The following is an 18,672-nucleotide window of genomic DNA, read 5'->3' as shown; positions in this document are numbered from 1 at the left end:
GAAGTGCCCCGTCGCCCCCCCCCATCTCTTCTTCCTCCATGAGCCTCAGAAGTGAGCGAGGCGTTTGGGGAACTGAGGTGGCGTGACGGGAGTTCCTGCTGCAGTTCATCTGAGTTCAAGTAGAAGACATCTGCGTTTTAGAGAGGAAGCGATTGGGAGGTTAAGTAACTGTCATTTCAGCACTGACAAAAGGGCACCCAATCACTGCACGATGCATTTGACAAAACAGATCATTACATTCACGAAAAATCACTTTTCAAGCACCTCCGGTCCGCAGTTGCGTGTGCACACCATTTACAAGGGGGGGGGGGGGTATTTTCGGGTTGGGGCCAATAAACCAATTGCGGGAGGCAGCGTCCTGCCTAGTCTGCACGCTGGCGGTTTTGTGAGGAGGGGAGGGGTGGGGGTTTGACGAGCCCACGACTGTGAGCGAAAGCGCGGGCTATGGAGAGAAAGGGGCTACTGAGAGAGTCGGCAAACAGCAACCGTAGCCTCAGCTTGTCTGAGAGTTGGACGAGCCTGAACTTTCGGAGGTGGCGCCGCCGCGCAACAAGATGAAGGAGCTCTGTGTGCGCAACTCCCCGTCGTCCTCCGCACCTCCTGGCTGTTCAGCTGGCCAGTCCAGCAGAAGGGCAAGCCTTTCTGGCACTCTTGGACCTGCGCGCATGGTGCCGGCGGGTTCCAATATGGATTTCGATCCTTTGGGCCCTGACTACGTTTCCATGTGTCTGTTGGCAGATGAGTCTTACCAGAAGCTCACTCTGGAAACCATGGAGGAGCTCGACTGGTGTCTGGACCAGTTGGAGACCATCCAGACCTACCGCTCTGTCAGCGACATGGCATCCAACAAGGTATGACTCGGAATTTGCTCGGTTTGTCATGATTGGCGCTCTGAGGTTGTTGTGTTTCCTCGCTTATCGTACTTCCTCAATCTTATCTAGCAAGCAAAAGGAGTCACATCTCAAGGAATGTGAGGGACAAAGCGCGTCGCTGTTGTTTACAAGCTGGGCAGCAATTCTCTCGTGGGTTGTATTTGAAAGCAAGAAAGGTTATGGCGATATTATGTAGTTCAACTTTGTCGTACAATTTTAATCATGGTAGCAAGAATGCTTATTTACTGCTGTAGTGGTCTTGAGGTAGACTGGTGTGTCTATAAATTTTCACACTAATCAGCCGAGGACCATAAGCCTTTGTTTTCATGCATAATTGATGCCTGAATTGCTTTTAGGTCATGTTCCAATTCCACATTCACTTCAGTCGTTTGTTGTAGTGCCAAGGACAGCGTGGCTAATTTCTCCAGTGATATTATGGCAACAATGAACAGTTTGTCCCAAATTCGCGTTTTGAACATAAAGGGGACTTTCTATGGTAGTTCGAAACTGGTTTTTCTTGTCTTTTTTTTCCATTCCCCCGTTTCCATCTTATTCATGATTTGTTTTTCAATTCGCTCATCACATTAAGTCATGCGGTCCCTCCGAATCGCATTGAATTGTCATACTGTGGTCCACAATTCATGTTTCGCTCTTTCATTTGGGTGATTTATAGTAATCATGGCCCTTAATTTGTGCAATTATGGGCAAGAAAATGGAGCCCATGTCGTCACCGTATGAAGTTCACCAAATGTCATGAGCGTCGCTGCAAAAAAGAATGTGTTACGTTCCATGTTCTCATTGGCAGCCGTTGTTTTCAATCCGTGGATATTTCGTTTTTCATGGCCACGCTGATTATTTTGGCTGTCAATTGTTGAAAAAAAAAAAGCCAGTTAAAAGATCTTCTCAACCCCCCCCAAAAAAAAATATAGATTGTGTTTTGAAGATTGGTGGTCCTCCATCCTTTTAATTGAGTATACACGCTAGGTTTATTTGGTTTCATTTGATTTCTGTAAAAGTAAACTTGAATCCACACCACACAATTATTACTCAACCCTCACACAGACAGACGAGACTGCGTGGCGGCATTCCATGATAAACACCGAGGGTGATGTTGACCATTTCCGTCTCAACTATACACTGCGGTTCGTCGCTGGTGACTGACTGTGACCGTGACAGCAGTTTCCGGTCTCTGTATTTCCTTGTATTCCTTCTGTCTGCCGCTACGCCGTTCCCTTGCTAGTACATGACAATGGATGCTGTTCTGACCGGGTGGTCAAATTGAATCTTTCCAGGCAAACCACGTCACTGAGACCGTAAAGACAAAGAGCACGCGACCCGGCAGGGACTCGGCAAAATCTCTTAAGCGGTCAGGTAGACTGGGGCCATTGTTCAGGAGTCACTCACCTCCCAAAGGACCCATCGCGAAGCACTGTTGCAATGTTCTTTTTGGAGAGTGCAAAGGTTAATAAGTCATGGCACTGTAGCTAAGTTTAAAGACTGTCCGCTAGCTACCGCGGAAGTAAAGCTTGGATCGCGGCGTATTTCTATCAGTGCATCATCAGTGTAGGTTCCTCCCAACTTTTCTAGGGCACGTTTGTCAGAGAATTTGTTTCTTTTTGGAACCAGTAGACCTAATTGAACCCATAATCAGGCGCAGGGTGTCTCCACTTTCACTGGCCAAGGGCACAGGTGCATCCGGGGGGCTGGGACCACACACCCCGTTGACCACTAGCCCGGGTCCCAATGACCTCAGGGTGGGGAGCTGCCTGCCTGTACCTCACTATGATTAGCCTCACCGCACTTCCAGCGTGATGCTGGTGACGGCCTTGGACAAACATTGCCATCTGAATCCAGTTAGAGGAGTTTTCTGTGGGCCGACATGTGAGCAAACCCCTGAGCTGCGTGCACGCAAGTAGGAAACTTTAATTCACGTGTGGTCACTCGGTCTTTTGAAGTGCTGCCGTCTTCAGTGGGGGTGGTGAAAGGGGTAGGAGGGGCGGGGGACAAAATGACTGAAACAGATGCAGATGAGGGTCTGTCGCTGTGACGGGGGAAACGGGCATTAAATTATAGTGTTATGATTCCATGTGACTAAAAGTATGGGCAGGACATCAGACATGCCGCAGTAGATCACAGCGACCAGATTCTTTCTTCTGATTGCTCAGCATTTACCAAGAAACGTCTGCTTTACAGTAATGAAACTGGGCAAAATCCAATCCGTGTTGACACTCTAAACAGACGTAAATGAGCCACCGCTCAAATTGCTCATTCCGGGCTTTGTAAGATTGCACAGTGGTTGTTTTCGCAATATGCCCCTTCCCTTCCTCTACGTGTGTCGTTTCGGTGAAGGCCAGCGCAATGCTGCAAGACTTGCCACAAAAGCTGATGAATGCTGAACACACATGGTAGGCGGTAGCTGTAATTTTCCGCAAAAGCACGTCAGTGTGGCGTGATAACTTTTTTTTTTTTTTTGTCAGTGGCTTTTCATGAATGTATGCAGGTATGTTTCCAACTTGGGACCTGGGCCCGTGTATGCGCATGTACAGGATGTCTAAACGGTGTTCGTCACTGACGCTGTCATCTAAGAAGTCAAAGAGGAAGTAGGCGGAGTCACATTTTGCCCCAAGGTGGTGGGCGGAGCCTTCATTCTCTTGTGAGACTGAAAGCCAGTCAGTTTAGTTCGCTTCGTTATGATACTTTTCTGTCTTCACGTGAGAGGTTAGGGATCAGGCAGAGTTGCTAAACGGATCCCTCCAATACATTGAACAATATTCATTTTTCTTGTTTGGAATTTGTGTCACGTGACAATGGGACTATGTTTTTGTGAAAGAGAGAGGACAAACGCTCAGATGCTTGCTAGTTGGAATAAGGTAAGTTCTGGTGGTTGTAAATTATGCTTTGGGATGTGAAGACTCGAACTTGAATGCGGTCGTTGATTTGAGCTCACATCATTAATTAAATTACTTTGGAAACTATCATGAATTACGAATGTAAATTCACGTATTAAATTATTCAAGTGGTCTTAGAGTTAATTATTTTTAACTAATAACAACAATAATAATGTTGAGAGAGCTCACAGCGTCATTTGGGGTAAAATATTTCAAATGATTTCAAACTGACTTTTGTTTCAACCTGAGCGTCTTGACTCAGCTTTGATTAGCAACGAACCACAAGTTGTGGATGGTTACCAATACTTTGACCTAACTTTTCCTGTAACTTTGGTGTTCCCCTTTGTCGTTAAAATATAAATTGATGGAACAGTCAGCAGCATGCATCAAGTCATTTCTTCTCATCATCCTCATTTAACCCTGCCGCGTACGCAAACTGCATTCGCTAGATGTTTTCCAGTGTCCCACGTGAGCCTCAGCGTCTGAATCCGTTCCTAGAAGTCTCCTCAATTCATACCATCGTACTTCTTTAAAGAATCACCCCCAAGTGTCATTGAATCGAATAAAGGCGCCGAATACATTGCTCCCATTTTTTGCTGATGAGCTCCATTTGATTTGCATGACTTGCCTCCGGCGGTCTCGTGAGTGCAGCCAAGCCTTTGAATGCTGTCAAGTAGAGATTTGTTTCTTGCTTGACAGCTGTTAGACCGTTATTGTGAACTGGGGAGGAAAAAAAAAAAAAAGCTTATACGGGAAAGTAAATGATGCCATTGTAGGGACAAGGGCAAGAAAAAAAAAACCCATGAAACTCTTCACGTGTAACAATCCAGCATTGCAAAACAGAAATCATGTCCGTGGTTGGATGCCTTTGCATCGTTGAAACCGTTTTATCGATCAGCGTCTTTTTATTCTTGTTTGCGAACCACCATGAGAAAAGCACAGCGGGGCCACGTGACTCTGTTGCCATGGCGTTGAGGTTGTCGAGCAATTGGTGGCACCCTTGGGTGGGCTGCAGTCTGAAAACTCAGTTGTCACTCGTCATCTCCGTCTGCATCAAGATGTAGACAGTGAGAACGGGAGTATATTCTAGGTCGAGGTTAAACTGTGAAAGAGGGCTCCACTTTCAACTCGAAACATAATGATAGCCTGAACCGAGCCCAGCAGCTCCTTGCACTGTGGCAAATGAATACCCAGCATTTCCTTCGCCATGTGATCAACACGCCGGCGCTTTGAAGCCGCACATTGCGCAGTATGCATCGGATCTGTTCTGCATTAATGCGCAGGGGAGAGAGATGCCGGAGGGGAGAGAACAGCAGAGATGGCGGGGACGAGACAGCCAGCGGGAGGGGCTTTTGCACACAGCTAACAGTATTATGGGTGGAAGAGCGAGAGAGAGATTGTGAGTGGGGGGGAATCCCTGAACTTCTGTTCCCCCCCTCCCTCCCTCTCTCTCTCTCTCTCTCTCTCTCTCTCTCTCTCGTCTCGCTCTGTCTTGGCGCCTTCCCTTCCTCTCTCACTCGCTCAATCTGGGAACAGGAAGGCTGGATTTCCCCCAAGCCCCACCACCACCACCCCTTCCTATGTCACCGGATTCCATCTGGACGGTGGCTGGGGGGACGAGAGGGCTTTCGGAAGGAGGTCAGATGTAGGAAATATATCGATTGCAAGGCGGGGGAATTCCATCACATGTCCCGTCGCCGTGATTGTGGAAAGTGCCGGACGGGCATCCGAGGGAAGATGCGGATCTGGAGCGCAGCCCCTCTTCAGGAGGCTCAGCTGGGGCGTTTTGGCCAGTCGTCGATAGCCTTGGAAATCTGAGCACGTCGGTTGCGCCTTAAGGTCTTGGGACTGCGGGTCTGAGCTCAGCCTTGGGGGTCCACTCAGAGAGGAGCGCGCAAGGCTGCTTCTGCTGGGGAGCGCCAGGGGCTCAGCACAGCTCAACACCATGCCTGAGGCCAACTACCTGTTCTCTGTGTCCTGGGGATACATCAAGGTGTGTCTGGGAGGACAAATTGCTTACGTGTGTGTCTTCGGTGCTGTCCACCTTGTCTGGAAATGAGGATGTTTGTCCAATTTTGCATGACAACAAAGAGTCGCCATAATGTCGAGCGCGAATTGGGGTGGGGGGTTTGGTCTTCATTCGGTTAAGGTCAAATTCGTGGCCGTGCATGATGTTTGGGTAAAACCCCATGAAATGAACGTCAGCGTTGCTTTATCCTCTGAAGTGATCGCAACATCGGTGCGTGTATGCAATTGGATTTGTTGTAGCTGGTAGAAACCCTCCGATCACATTTGGATGTAGCTACACTTGGACTGGGCAATAATTCAACATCGATATATAGCGCGACAGACGCCTGATCAACATCAACAGGAATTGCCCTGGATTAAAAAAAATGTTTGTTTTTAATGAGGAAGCAAACCCCTGTCGTTGCTGGAGGCAGATGCTTCAGGCATACATGGCAATTTTCCGCGGATCCGCGGAAATCCGCCGTTTTATTTCTTAAATTGATCATTTTTGTGAATCGTCTAAATCCGTTGAGAAAATTTTAGGGGCGGTCAGGTACCTTATCGTCGAGTTTTCACGAGCTCTCTGGAACAGTCTCTCCGTTTTCCGTTTGTAAACAGCCCTGCGATTGGACATGTATGAAAGCTTCAACTAATCAGATCACTGAAGGCATTATTTGTTGCGGAAGTCTTAGCTCGATTATAAACAGCCCAGCGATTGGTTAACTACAAGCGATTGGACCAATCAAATTGCATGTAACATATTGTTTTACCTGATTCATGGCGGCCTGTTCGTCTCGCAAATTCATTGTTCTGGGATCGTTTTGAGCGGAATTATGAAATTTTTGACGAAAGATCAGGAGTCTTTAATCCTAGAAATTGACTCAAATGTCAAGAATAAATTCCGATTGGACTGGCTTGACAGAAAAGTCACTGTAAAGGTTAAAATTGGTTCCAAGTTCGACGAAGTTACAGAAGCTCTTGGACAATAAGCTTTGACGTAGCAGGCAAAGCTTATTGTGTGTATTGTAGTGACTTAATTAACTATGGCTCACGTGGATGCGTTGCACTGACAGATCATGCAACAAAAGTGAAAAAACATGCCGACAAAATCGCCATTCGACGGAGCAATTATTCTTTGGGATCGGCATTTTTCAAACAAACTTAATCAGCGGATACAACTAAAGACGTTACGCGCTGGGGTACTTTGGCTGAACCAAGCAACGAAATCTGCTCCACTGACGCCCCTCGCCGATAGACAGGTACACTCCGAGGTATATACTTTTTTATTCAAATATACGAGGATGATATTTTCACTTTTATTTGGTATGCATTTGTAGCAACAGCATGATAACATTTATTTGTTTTTATTTGCGTTTTATATTCATATTGATAATTCACGTTTTGTCTTGGATAATAAAGCACGGTTATGCATAATAAATTGTATGCATAATATTCACTATCACTGTATGAGGTAAGAATCAACAGCTTTTTATCACATTTACACAACACTTTATGAATACAAGTCATGAACAAATCTTAAATATGGCAGGGGATGTGTTTTCTTTTTTAGTTTTGATTTTGAGCAGCAAATTTGGAGTTACATATTGGTGCTCACCATGAATGCATAGGCAAAATTGCACAAATTTTCACTTGAAAGAATAGTGGCGATCTTGGGATTTTTTTCTGTTCAATTTTCAAACTGTGTAAATTTAATACACTTCATCTTCAGCATGTTTAGTGCCACTTTTGTAAGTAACCACGCCCCCGGCCACGCCCCGTCCAGGCCACGCCCCTTCCGCTTTTTTCATCACTCGCCATTGCCATGTATGTTCAGGAATGACATGTTCGATTTGTGCCAAAAGAGGAAATTTCGAGCACAAAAGCATCTTTTACCGCCAGATATTTGGAAAGTCATTTATCCTCTTGATAGTTATGTTTTATTTAATTTGGGGGGGAGGGGTTTCTTGTATCAATGTCATTGTTTTTCAGATTTTTCAATAGGTTGAAAAAAAACAATTATTGATAGGCAAATATGAAATATGTTGTGCTTCTCCCAGTCCTACTGAGCACATTGTTTTAAAAGTCATTTATTTCATCTTTAAATTTGACCAGTTCATCTGACATAGTTGCTTTAACCTCCTATTTAAGGTTAAGTATATTTTAAAAATAAAATTAGCTCAATTCAGCCTTTTCCCTAGGGGTCCTTATTTTGAAGAGTAACAATAATAATAATAATACTAATAATAATATTCAATATATATGGATCTCGACTGATATGAAAAACTTTCAAGAAAACTTGTTGAAGAAGACTGATGTTATCATCTTGGATCAGGGGTGTCAAACTCATTTTTGTCGCGGGCCACATTGTAGTTACGGTTTCCCTTGGAGGGCCGTTATGAATTTTGGGAAACTATATAAATGTTTCAGCCCCTCCACATATTACAAACACAGCGCACAACAAATTGATGAAAAACGAGTTTTAAAATCAGAAGTCAAGAATAATAACTGTTATTGTGGATTACAGATGAAAATTTTGGTTCAGACTTTAGCAAGCATCATGGAACTTGACATGCTTGATTTGCTTTCATGGGCCACATAAAAGGATGTGGCGGGCCAGATCTGGCCCCCGGGGCCTTGATTTTGACACCTGTGTCTTGGATGGACCCCCGGGCTCAGAAATTTGGACTCTGTTTAACTGAATATGAAAGAGCGTCATGCCACTGCAACCTCCACATCATGTCCCGCAATTCATCTGATCAAAATGTGAAATGGAGCCAAAAGGGTGTACAAAAAATCGCACGTCCTCATGAGGACAGTCCAGGCTCATTCTCATCCGTCTGCTCGGTCACAGTCGTGAAAATGTTGCGTGTCTATACATTCCCTTTCAACTTCACTTTTGTTTTTGTCTCCGACCTAGTTCAAAAGGATGCTGAATCGGGAGCTGAGCCACCTGTCTGAGATGAGTCGCTCCGGCAACCAAGTATCAGAATACATCTCCAATACCTTCCTAGGTCAGTCCCTGCATATGACCGCAAACACACACACACACACACACGAAAGCCCGTTATGTTTCGGTGCTGTATCATACTTAAATGCGCCGATGTCCTTGAGAAGTGCCTCGTGCAGGGGTTACGCTCATAACGTGCAGAGGAACTAGCTGGTGTGCACCGCTGCCTCCAAACCAGTCTAATCTGGTCTAGAGGAGGGAGACGGGGCTCCCTTTGCTCTGACTGCAGTGCCATGTAGAGGGTGAATATTGGGAGAAGGGGGGGGGGGGTCTCATCGGGAAAGACTTTCCCCCGAGGGAGATCAGGGCAGAGTTTGGCAAACGGAGAATGTCTGTGTGCTTTTCAATGTGAGTCGACTTTGCGGAGGAGCACGTTAATGTGCGTGTTTTACCGTGCCCGCGGGTCCCGAAAGACAAATCCATTATTCATCATGGGAAGTGGCCGAGTTTCTCTGTTTTTTTATTTATTTATTTATTTATTTATTTATTTTATAAAGCCTGGCGGCATTTAGCCACTCACGAACCTCCCGAGGCTTTTCCTCCCTTTACATTCTGTTTAAACACAAGAAGACAGGATGGAGAACAGCAGAGGGGACGAAAACGAAGCACGCAGACGAACGCTCCCTCAGCTCATCCGAAAGCCGATTTGTTGTCATCTGCATTGCAGCGAGCAGCCGTCAAGTGGAGCAGGAATATTTACCAGCTCTACTTTCCTCGCCGGCTTTTATTCTGCCTCTTTGTGCTGGCTGCATGCGGATCACGCAGCATGCGAGGATGTCACACAATACCTTTGCACATGCGCTGAACAAACCTGGACATTAATTTGCGGGTTCCTTCTCGAAACTGTTCGCACTGCGCCGTGTGCATACTGCTGCCTTTTAATCCACAGCCCCATGCCGGTCCCAAGCTTGGATGAAAAAACAAAAACATTGGTCGGGTTTCCGCCGTGTGCATACTGCTGCCTTTTAATCCACAGCCTCTGCCGGTCCCAAGCTTGGATGAAAAAAACTAAAACATTGGTCGGGCTTTGTCAGGAAGGGCATCCGGAGTAAAAACCTTTGCCAAAAAAAAAATCATGCTAGCGGGACGGGACAAACCAAAAGTTGCGACAACTTCTCGAAACAGTCCTGTCCTATATGTTATGGTACTGGAGTAAAAACCTTTGCCAAAAAAAAAATCATGCTAGCGGGACGGGACAAACCAAAAGTTGCGACAACTTCTCGAAACAGTCCTATATGTTATGGTATTGTGGTTTTGGGCCACAACATGACCGTGGCATGGGAGCTTTTGTTTATTTTTTTCACGTCTCATTTGTAATCGCTCAAGCCTTTTTGTCCGAACCACACTTCCGTTTGATGTCACATGAAAAAGTAGGTCGCGAAACTGTCATTTAGGGTTTTCACATATGTGAGAAGTCAACGATCTACCCGTGCAAGTTTTGAATCCATTTTCTCTTCTTCTGCTCCACAGACAAACAGAATGAGCTGGAGCTCCCGTGTCCCGTTCCCAAGTCTCGAGAAAGAAAGCGGCGGCAAGGCCAGCAGCCACAGCAGCAGCAAGGTGGGGTGATGACTCAGATTGGCGGGGTGAGGAAGGGCAGCTACACACCCTGTTTCTCTGGAGGCACCAACAATCGCTTCGGGGTCAAGACGGATCAGGAAGAACTCTTGTCGAAGGTGAGAGGTCACTCCATTAACAGAGGAATTTTTTTTTTTTTTTGAATGGATCTCTTGGGCTGATATGCGTACAAACTGCTCTGTACAATGTTGTCTTTAAATCAGGACCTGGAGGGCATCAACAAATGGGGACTGAATATCTTCAGGGTGGCAGAGCACTCTCACAACCGGCCCCTCACATGCATCATGTACGCCATCTTTCAGGTCAGTGTCATGTTTGAAAGCAGACTATTCATCTTTTGTGGTGGATCAAAAATAAAACTTTTGCTCTTATCTGGAAGGAAAACAATGATCACCGTTTTTGCCTTTGTACATTTTTTTTTTCCCTGACATATTACGGACCAAACCACTGTTACTAGTTTGGTATCTTTTTTTTTTTCATAATGAATTTATGTTTGTGCAATTTTTACATTGTCAATTTGAATCCAGGGTTTGAATAAAGCGAGGGAAATTTAACATTTTTCTAAAATTGATTCAATTAATTGACAAAATAATCAACAGATTAATACATTATTTTAAAAAAATAGTTACAAACCTAGCTGCGTGTTAAAGTAGCAATTTAAAAGTTTCCAATTATCGCAACATGGATGCTAATTTCCGTTAGCCCATCAATTGATGTTTATGTTAGCATTAAGCCAGCATACTACAGTTATCCAAGTTATGTGGCTCGGTTGAATATTTTGGAGTGTTCAATTCTCTTCTGTTCCATGTGTCATTTTTAAGCTCGACCTCAACTAGACAAATAAACAACTTGAAGCAAGCACTCTTGACATCTTATCTGGTGTGAACGAGGAGCATATTTTTTTTCGTTTCGTCAAAGTGATATCCTTACCTTAATCTCCTGTTTCTTGCCAGCAAGAGACTGATAATAGGTGCTTGGGAATCCTTCCAAAAAAAACCCAAAACGTATCTTTTGTAACTTTTGTTCTCTGTGTGACGCACAGGAGCGAGACCTGATGAGGACGTTCAAGATTCCAACGGATACGTTTGTGACGTTCATGCTCCCCCTGGAGAGCCACTACCACTCTGACGTGGCTTACCACAACCAGATTAATACATTATTTTAAAAAAATAGTTACAAACCTAGCTGCGTGTTAAAGTAGCAATTTAAAAGTTTCCAATTATCGCAACATGGATGCTAATTTCCGTTAGCCCATCAATTGATGTTTATGTTAGCATTAAGCCAGCATACTACAGTTATCCAAGTTATGTGGCTCGGTTGAATATTTTGGAGTGTTCAATTCTCTTCTGTTCCATGTGTCATTTTTAAACTCGACCTCAACTAGACAAATAAACAACTTGAAACAAGCACTCTTGACACCTTATCTGGTGTGAACGAGGAGCATCTTTTTTTTCGTTTCGTCAAAGTGGTGTCCATACCTTAATCTCCTGTTTCTTGCCAGCAAGAGACTGATAATAGGTGCTTGGGAATCCTTCCAAAAAAAAACCAAAACGTATCTTTTGTAACTTTTGTTCTCTGTGTGACGCACAGGAGCGAGACCTGATGAGGACGTTCAAGATTCCAACGGATACGTTTGTGACGTTCATGCTCACCCTGGAGAGCCACTACCACTCTGACGTGGCTTACCACAACAGTCTGCATGCCGCCGACGTCGCCCAGTCCACTCACATCCTGTTGTCCACGCCGGCGTTGGATGTAAGTGTGTCACACTCACACGCGTTTTTGTACATCCTGAGGCGGAAAATGTAAACGCGTTTGTGTAGCATTTAGAAGCGTTTCCCTTAGAAATTGGGCTGGCGCTATGACGGCTTTTCCCACATGCCTTTTTTTTTTTTAATTGTTTAATGAGCTGACTTCCATTGACGTCAAGCCTCATGAAATTGCAAACCGCACATTTAACACCAAGAGGCTTCAAACACATGACAAGCCTGCTCAGCCAGTTCACTGAAAGAGCCTAATTTGTTTTATTGTCCCATTAAAACCCAGGCTGTATTCACTGATCTGGAGGTGCTGGCAGCTATTTTTGCAGCTGCCATTCATGACGTCGATCACCCGGGAGTGTCCAATCAGTTCCTAATCAACACCAGTAAGTGTTGTTTTGAAGTATTTACTCTGCAGGTCGATTTTTTTTACGCTTTATCTGCCTCCAGAGGCAATAGTGCGCGGCTGTTTGGGGAGAAACGTTGCACGGTTGCTATAGTTACCTGCGCTCCATTTCATTTCCCCGCCGTTGCTCCTTTCATCCCGCAGACTCCGAACTGGCTCTGATGTACAACGATGAGTCAGTGCTGGAGAACCACCACCTGGCTGTGGGCTTTAAACTGCTTCAGCAAGACAACTGCGACATCTTCCAAAACCTCAGCAAGAAGCAGAGGCAGACGCTCAGGAGGATGGTCATAGACATGGTGAGAAAACGCGGCCGGGCCCGCTGCTTTTTTCCTTCATCCCCGAAATGACGTCTCACATCTGGCTTCCCCTTTCAGGTTTTGGCGACGGACATGTCGAAACACATGAGCCTGCTGGCAGCCCTGAAAACGATGGTGGAGACCAAGAAGGTGACGAGCTCGGGGGTCCTTCTGTTGGACAACTACACGGACAGGATGCAGGTAACTAGCACGCTAGCGCCACCCGGGACATAGGTGAGCACACGGATCCAGAGGTTTGAACCGTGGACCATTCCCGCAGGTTCTTCGCAACATGGTCCACTGTGCCGATCTGAGCAATCCCACCAAGCCTCTGGATCTGTACCGGCAGTGGACCGACAGGATCATGGACGAGTTCTTCCACCAGGGAGATCGAGAGCGGGAGCGGGGGATGGAGATCAGCCCCATGTGTGACAAACACACAGCGTCAGTGGAGAGGACGCAGGTGGAGTTTACGCACTAAAATAAAACGCGTGAGATCAGCAGAGGTGGAAAAAGTCCACGTGATCCGGACTAAAGTACCGGTGTAGTTTTACTTGGTTTTTTTTTCTGACATGTTCTGGATCAAATCACTTACTGAATCATCATGAATTGATGTTTGTGCAATTTCGACACTGCCAGTTTGAATTCGAGTCCTGTTTTGAAAGAAAGGGAAGAATATGAAAATGTCGCAATCCTAGACAAAATAATTGACAGAATGAATGAAACGATGATACTTTGGATCCACGCGGACTGATAAACAGCGTGAGAACGCCGAGCAGTGACTGCGTTTATTGATGCTAAAGAGGCTGTTCACTCGCAAAGCAAAAATTGTATTCAAACTTAATTATATATTTTCACTTGACTTGTGCTTGTCAACAAACGTGCCTCCTTTGACAAAGCCTGGTGTTGAGAAAAAAAACAAAAAAAAATCAATCTGAAAAATAAATACTCAAGTAAACAACGGATACCTGGCAAAAATACGGTACCAAAGTACAGTAAGGGACTATTTTGAAACTTTTTACTAGGGTTGAATGATTTTGAAAAATAATCGTGTGGGTTTTTCCCCTCCTTCAGTATTACAATACAATTATTTATTTCAAGGTCCTTATTGAGACATTGTATAAATAATATATGTAAAAACTACATGTACAGTATAGAAAAAAAATCAAGTCTTGCGACTGACTTTTATTTCGCTTTTTTTTTTTTCTAAATTGCAGCCTTTCCCGATTTGAAAAATGCATTCTCCTACATTGCAATGTCGATTTTAATTTATTTTTCAGTCCCACTTCCCACCACTGCTGATCATTAGTGTGAGCTCATTCCTGTGAGTCACGTCCCAACTGACGTCGTCCTTCATTCCTTTCAGGTGGGCTTCATTGACTACATCGTGCATCCTCTGTGGGAGACGTGGGCCGACCTGGTCCACCCGGATGCTCAGGACATCCTGGATATGCTGGAGGACAATCGCAACTGGTACCAGAGCATGATCCCCCAGAGTCCCTCTCCTCCCTTCTACTCCGGCGAAGGCGACGGGGGACCGCACGGGCAGGTGGAGGGCCTTCCCGTTGCCAGCAAATTTCAGTTTGAGCTGACGCTGGACGAGCAGGAACGCGAAAGCGCCGAAATGGAGACCCTCCAAGTTCTTCCTTCCGATCAGGACGGGGTCGGCACGGCGACGCACGACGTCTCCCCGGCCGAGACATAGCCGGACCGAGCGCTTGGTTGGAAGAGTGCAGCACCTCTTGGGAGATCATGTTGAATTGCAGTGGAGAAATCCTGCAACGTTGGCTCTTTGGAGCTTCCTGGCTGTGAGGGCCTCGCTGAATGTGTGGCGCTCCTGCTGAGGAGCCTCGGAAACCCCGCGGCGGTTTGTTTTTGAATCCGGGGGATGCAAGGTGGGGGGGCTTCTGTTGGAACTGGAGAAGCTTGGCAAATGCGCTGGCTGTCACAGAAAAAAAGTCCCCTTACGAGTGGACAATCTTCAGTTGTGTACACGGACCGTTGGAAAATTCCCAACTTGCACTTCAGAACATTTGTTGAATTCATTTACAAACACGGCGTCACGTTGTGTTTGGATTAAGTGGCCAACCAAGTTATTTGGAACCTAGCCGTTTTTTTTTCTTTCTCTCTAACATGTCTTAAAAATGTGTGCTTTTTTTTTTTTACAACCCTATCCTTTTGTAAATATTTTTTCTAATTTATTGAACACATTCATGTAGCCGTAAGACATGTACCATTTTCTACGGAGGGGACATGTTTGTCTCACACAGTCTTCCTAATGCTCTGGCAATAGCGTGAACTCCTTCTCAATGAAGCTTTCCGTGGCTGCGTCTCGAAATCAAAATCACTTGGACTTCCCAGCACACTTTGTGGCCCAAAGTGACGAAGGTAACGGTCAGGTCAACATGTGAAACCCGAATCATGTGTACCGTATGTGTGTTTTTCCCAAAAAAGTCGACAGCATAAGCAATTAGTAACTGAATTTTTCACATCCAAAGATCTTGTCATTGAGAGCACTTTGACGGCTTCGCTGGCCATTTTGTAAAAGTTTTGGTGGGAGGACGACGTTAGGCAGACGAATTTCGTTTCAAGCCGCGCTTATAACGTCCGCTTTGAAAATGTCTTTTCCCTTCCCGTGAGGTCAAGCACTTCCATGACGCACACACCCGTTATGCTTAGCACCCTTCCAGTCCTGTGAATTCACTCTACGACCGTGATTCACCGTAAACTTCAAACGACTTGGACACACGTGCGACACGTTTAACGACACGTAAGTGATTTTAAATAATTTTGTATCTCGTCCTTCTGTTTGTGGCACTTTGTCGACAGTTTCTGCAGCGGGTCGCCGATCTTTCAACGTTAGCTTAAAGGTACCACGTTGTTGAGTGCGACCTACATTTTAAGGAGCAGCTGGGCCATCGTGTAATGGCATTGAGTCGCTTTCTCCACGCGCGCGTGCGCGTAAAATGATCACAGAATTGCACAGAACCTTGTTTGCATCCAGCCGTGCAGTGCTCAACGCTTCCGCTGTTTGCAACAGTCTATTTATTTATCCTTTCATTGTATAGTATATTATTGATATTGGTTCGGAATTGTCACTGTAAATGTGTTATTTACATGCACTACTACATGTCAAATCAGTTTGACTGAAATTGTCCGGTGGCTTTTGCGTTGGGCTATTTTGTTATCAGACCACGACGTGGACATTATGCAGTTCAAATTTGAACTACAGTCAAACCTTGGTTTTCGAACATGTCTGTTCTCGACCAAATCGGTTTTCAAGTAGAAAATTCAGTATTTTTACGCCTCGGATTACGACCGAAAACGGTTTTTCGACCAAAGTGAGCAAACCCGAATACGCCACTTGACTCGTCTCGGCTTCCTTACACGAGGAAGCGACGAAGAAGTGACGCTTCCTTTTTTTTCTTTTAATAGAATCTTTATTGAACAAGTCATAGTACAATTCTCAATAAACAGAAAACAAAATGAACATGTTGAAGTGACGCTTCCTCGTGTAGCGTTCATTGTGAGTAGACGTGTTGTGATTTACGTAAATCTGACTGTTTTCATGCGAGTTCTGCATAGTGTATTCGCCCCTAATCATGCGCTCGTAAAATAGTTTGGGATTTCCAACAAATCGCTTTTCGAACAGCCTTCTGGAACGGATTATGGTCGAAAACCGAGGTATGACTGAAACGTACTGTACTTTTTGGAGTTTCTGAGTGAGAGATGTTTGGATCCACCTCATTTGGGGTGCAGACTGTTTCGCCTTAACGGAAGCCATTAAGTTCTCAATAAAACGTGTACGGTGACGGGTCATTGTACAGTTCGAAATTTCTGTTGAAATGTACCATCAAAATGTATTTTTTCAGTGTTTTCTTCACAGTAACTTATCGTCCAATGGTATATGTTGTGCTCAACAAATGTTTTCTATCAGATGATTAAAAATGGGCATGTATTACATTTTCCTGACTGGAGTGTTTTTGGGGTGGAGGAGGGACACATGGGCACAGTAAATCATCACAAAATGTGTTTGTTTTTTCAACAAACAGCCACCAGTTGCATGCGCACTTTTGAAATTATCATCATAAAATGAAATTTGCTCAAATTAGTTTCTATTATGATTATTGATATTCATTTATATAAAGAAAGCGGTTCAGAAAATGTGGATGGATGGATTCATGTAAAGACTGTGATCGTGTGAAGAAATTCGCATTGGTAATTAGGAAACAGCTAAAGATCAATATACTAAAATTTCCATAAATCTTCAATATTTACATTTTCAAACAATCATGCGGTATTCCTAGAAAATCACAATGTTTCATCACTGGTGACTGACTATTTTTAGAAGAACGCTGCTTGCTGCTCATGGGGAAACCTTTGGAGATCGCTACAGTTAACGTACTTTGCTGTCGAGTGAGTTCAAAAGTGTGTTTATAAATACACGATGCATGTTTGAAAATAACGGTGGTTAAGACGTTTTTTAAAAATCTTGTTTTCGGAGATGCAATTAAACTTTACTAGTAAAACTTTTTTTCCACTTTGGAGTCCAGCATGAGTCGCTCCTCACCCAATATATCAAAACTTCGGTGCCTTCATTCACATCAGGAGTTATCTTGGGCAATTGTCATAGCTAGGTGGCAACTTTGGAGTGCCTCGTTGTCAGTCACAAGTGTGTGGACATTGCGCAGGGATAGGCAGAAGTGCGAGGAACCGATTTATATTTTTCTTTTTAAATGTCTGTCTTGACAGCTAGCGTGTAGAACTTCGGGGCTGTGCGTGTGTGTTCGGGCTGGCGTGGCCACTTCAGAGCGCCTTGTTATCACACACCCACAGAATTCGAGATTGGAGAGAATGGTGGATTTTTTTTTTTTTTTTGGATTGTTCAAATTTAGCAGACTTTTAAACAAAACTCTTCCCTGTGGTGTGACAAATTTCGAAGTCCCAAAACGTATCGTAAAAATTCAACTCCACAAGTGAAACTTGTGCCAACCTTGAGTGGAAAATTTGCAATTCTCAAAGCAATGACATTAGTCACATGTATCCCTGATGAGTTCAGTCCCGTGGCCACAAACTCATCGTAATGTAAACAGGAAGAATGGAAGAGATAGTCATGCTATGTGCTTAGCCCTCAGGGCAGTCACTCTCCCATGGCCTCATGCACCTTGACCCAAACTGATAAGCACCTGAAATACACGATCCACAAGCCGGGAAAGAAAAACGGAATTAGCATGAAAGCGCAGATGACGTCAAACGGCTTTGAGTTTCTGTCAAAAGGAAGGCACAAAAGGAAACATTTGATATCAGGTTAGCTGTCGTTGCTGAAGGACAAGCATTCATACTCATGCGGTGATGCATCCAAAAAAATTTGCTGATGGGACCGCTCGCTATTGAACATTCATTCAAATATTTTCTGCAATGGTGCGTCATCACCCGATGGATGTTCATCCAATTTATATAAAACAAATAAAGACAAATTCTGACACATACACACACAAGAATGTCTATAGTTGAGGCTCATTGAAATGCTTGGGAATTTGTTTAAACCCCAAATTCTGCAAAAAAATGCTGATAAACATATAATATGCATTATATATGAAATACGTGGGGAAATGGGAACCCCCCCACCCAAAAAAATAGGAATCAAAAAAGGCGGTCCAGTGGTTAGCGCGTCAAGCTCACAGTGGGTTCGATCCCAGCTCCAGCCTCCATGTGTAGAGTTTGCATGTTGTCCCCGTGCCTGCGTGGCTTTTCTCTGGGTATTGCGGTTTCCTCCCACATTCCAAAGACATGTAACAGTATTCAAGGGTTAAAATGAAACTTGAACTATTTTCCTGGACATTCAGCTCAGTGAA

General features: G+C 44.6%; 1 protein-coding gene across 2 annotated transcripts in view; it reads left to right on the top strand.

Annotated features, from left to right (window-relative positions):
• LOC109521263 (cAMP-specific 3',5'-cyclic phosphodiesterase 4B-like) overlaps positions 1–15,263 on the top strand; it is a 32,215-nt gene extending 16,952 nt beyond the window's left edge. Inside the window, exons 7-16 of one of the 2 annotated variants that reach the window (XM_019879015.1) lie at positions 739–851; positions 8,685–8,778; positions 10,245–10,450; positions 10,556–10,654; positions 11,943–12,107; positions 12,399–12,498; positions 12,663–12,817; positions 12,896–13,018; positions 13,098–13,280; positions 14,184–15,263. In XM_019879015.1, the coding sequence (XP_019734574.1) occupies positions 739–851; positions 8,685–8,778; positions 10,245–10,450; positions 10,556–10,654; positions 11,943–12,107; positions 12,399–12,498; positions 12,663–12,817; positions 12,896–13,018; positions 13,098–13,280; positions 14,184–14,522 (1,577 nt within the window). In that variant the 3' untranslated portion in view covers positions 14,523–15,263. Of the gene's footprint in view, positions 1–738; positions 852–5,272; positions 5,754–8,684; positions 8,779–10,244; positions 10,451–10,555; positions 10,655–11,942; positions 12,108–12,398; positions 12,499–12,662; positions 12,818–12,895; positions 13,019–13,097; positions 13,281–14,183 lie in introns of those variants that run through there. The other variant, XM_019879016.1, reaches the window with a different exon arrangement.
• The last annotated feature ends 3,409 nt before the right edge of the window (positions 15,264–18,672 follow it).

Source organism: Hippocampus comes, unplaced genomic scaffold (assembly GCF_001891065.2).
Source record: "Hippocampus comes isolate QL1 unplaced genomic scaffold, H_comes_QL1_v1.1 scaffold85, whole genome shotgun sequence".
In the NCBI taxonomy this organism is placed as follows: domain Eukaryota; kingdom Metazoa; phylum Chordata; class Actinopteri; order Syngnathiformes; family Syngnathidae; genus Hippocampus; species Hippocampus comes.
The sequence above is the reverse complement of the archived record's forward strand: the minus strand, read 5'-3'. Positions and strand labels throughout refer to the sequence as shown.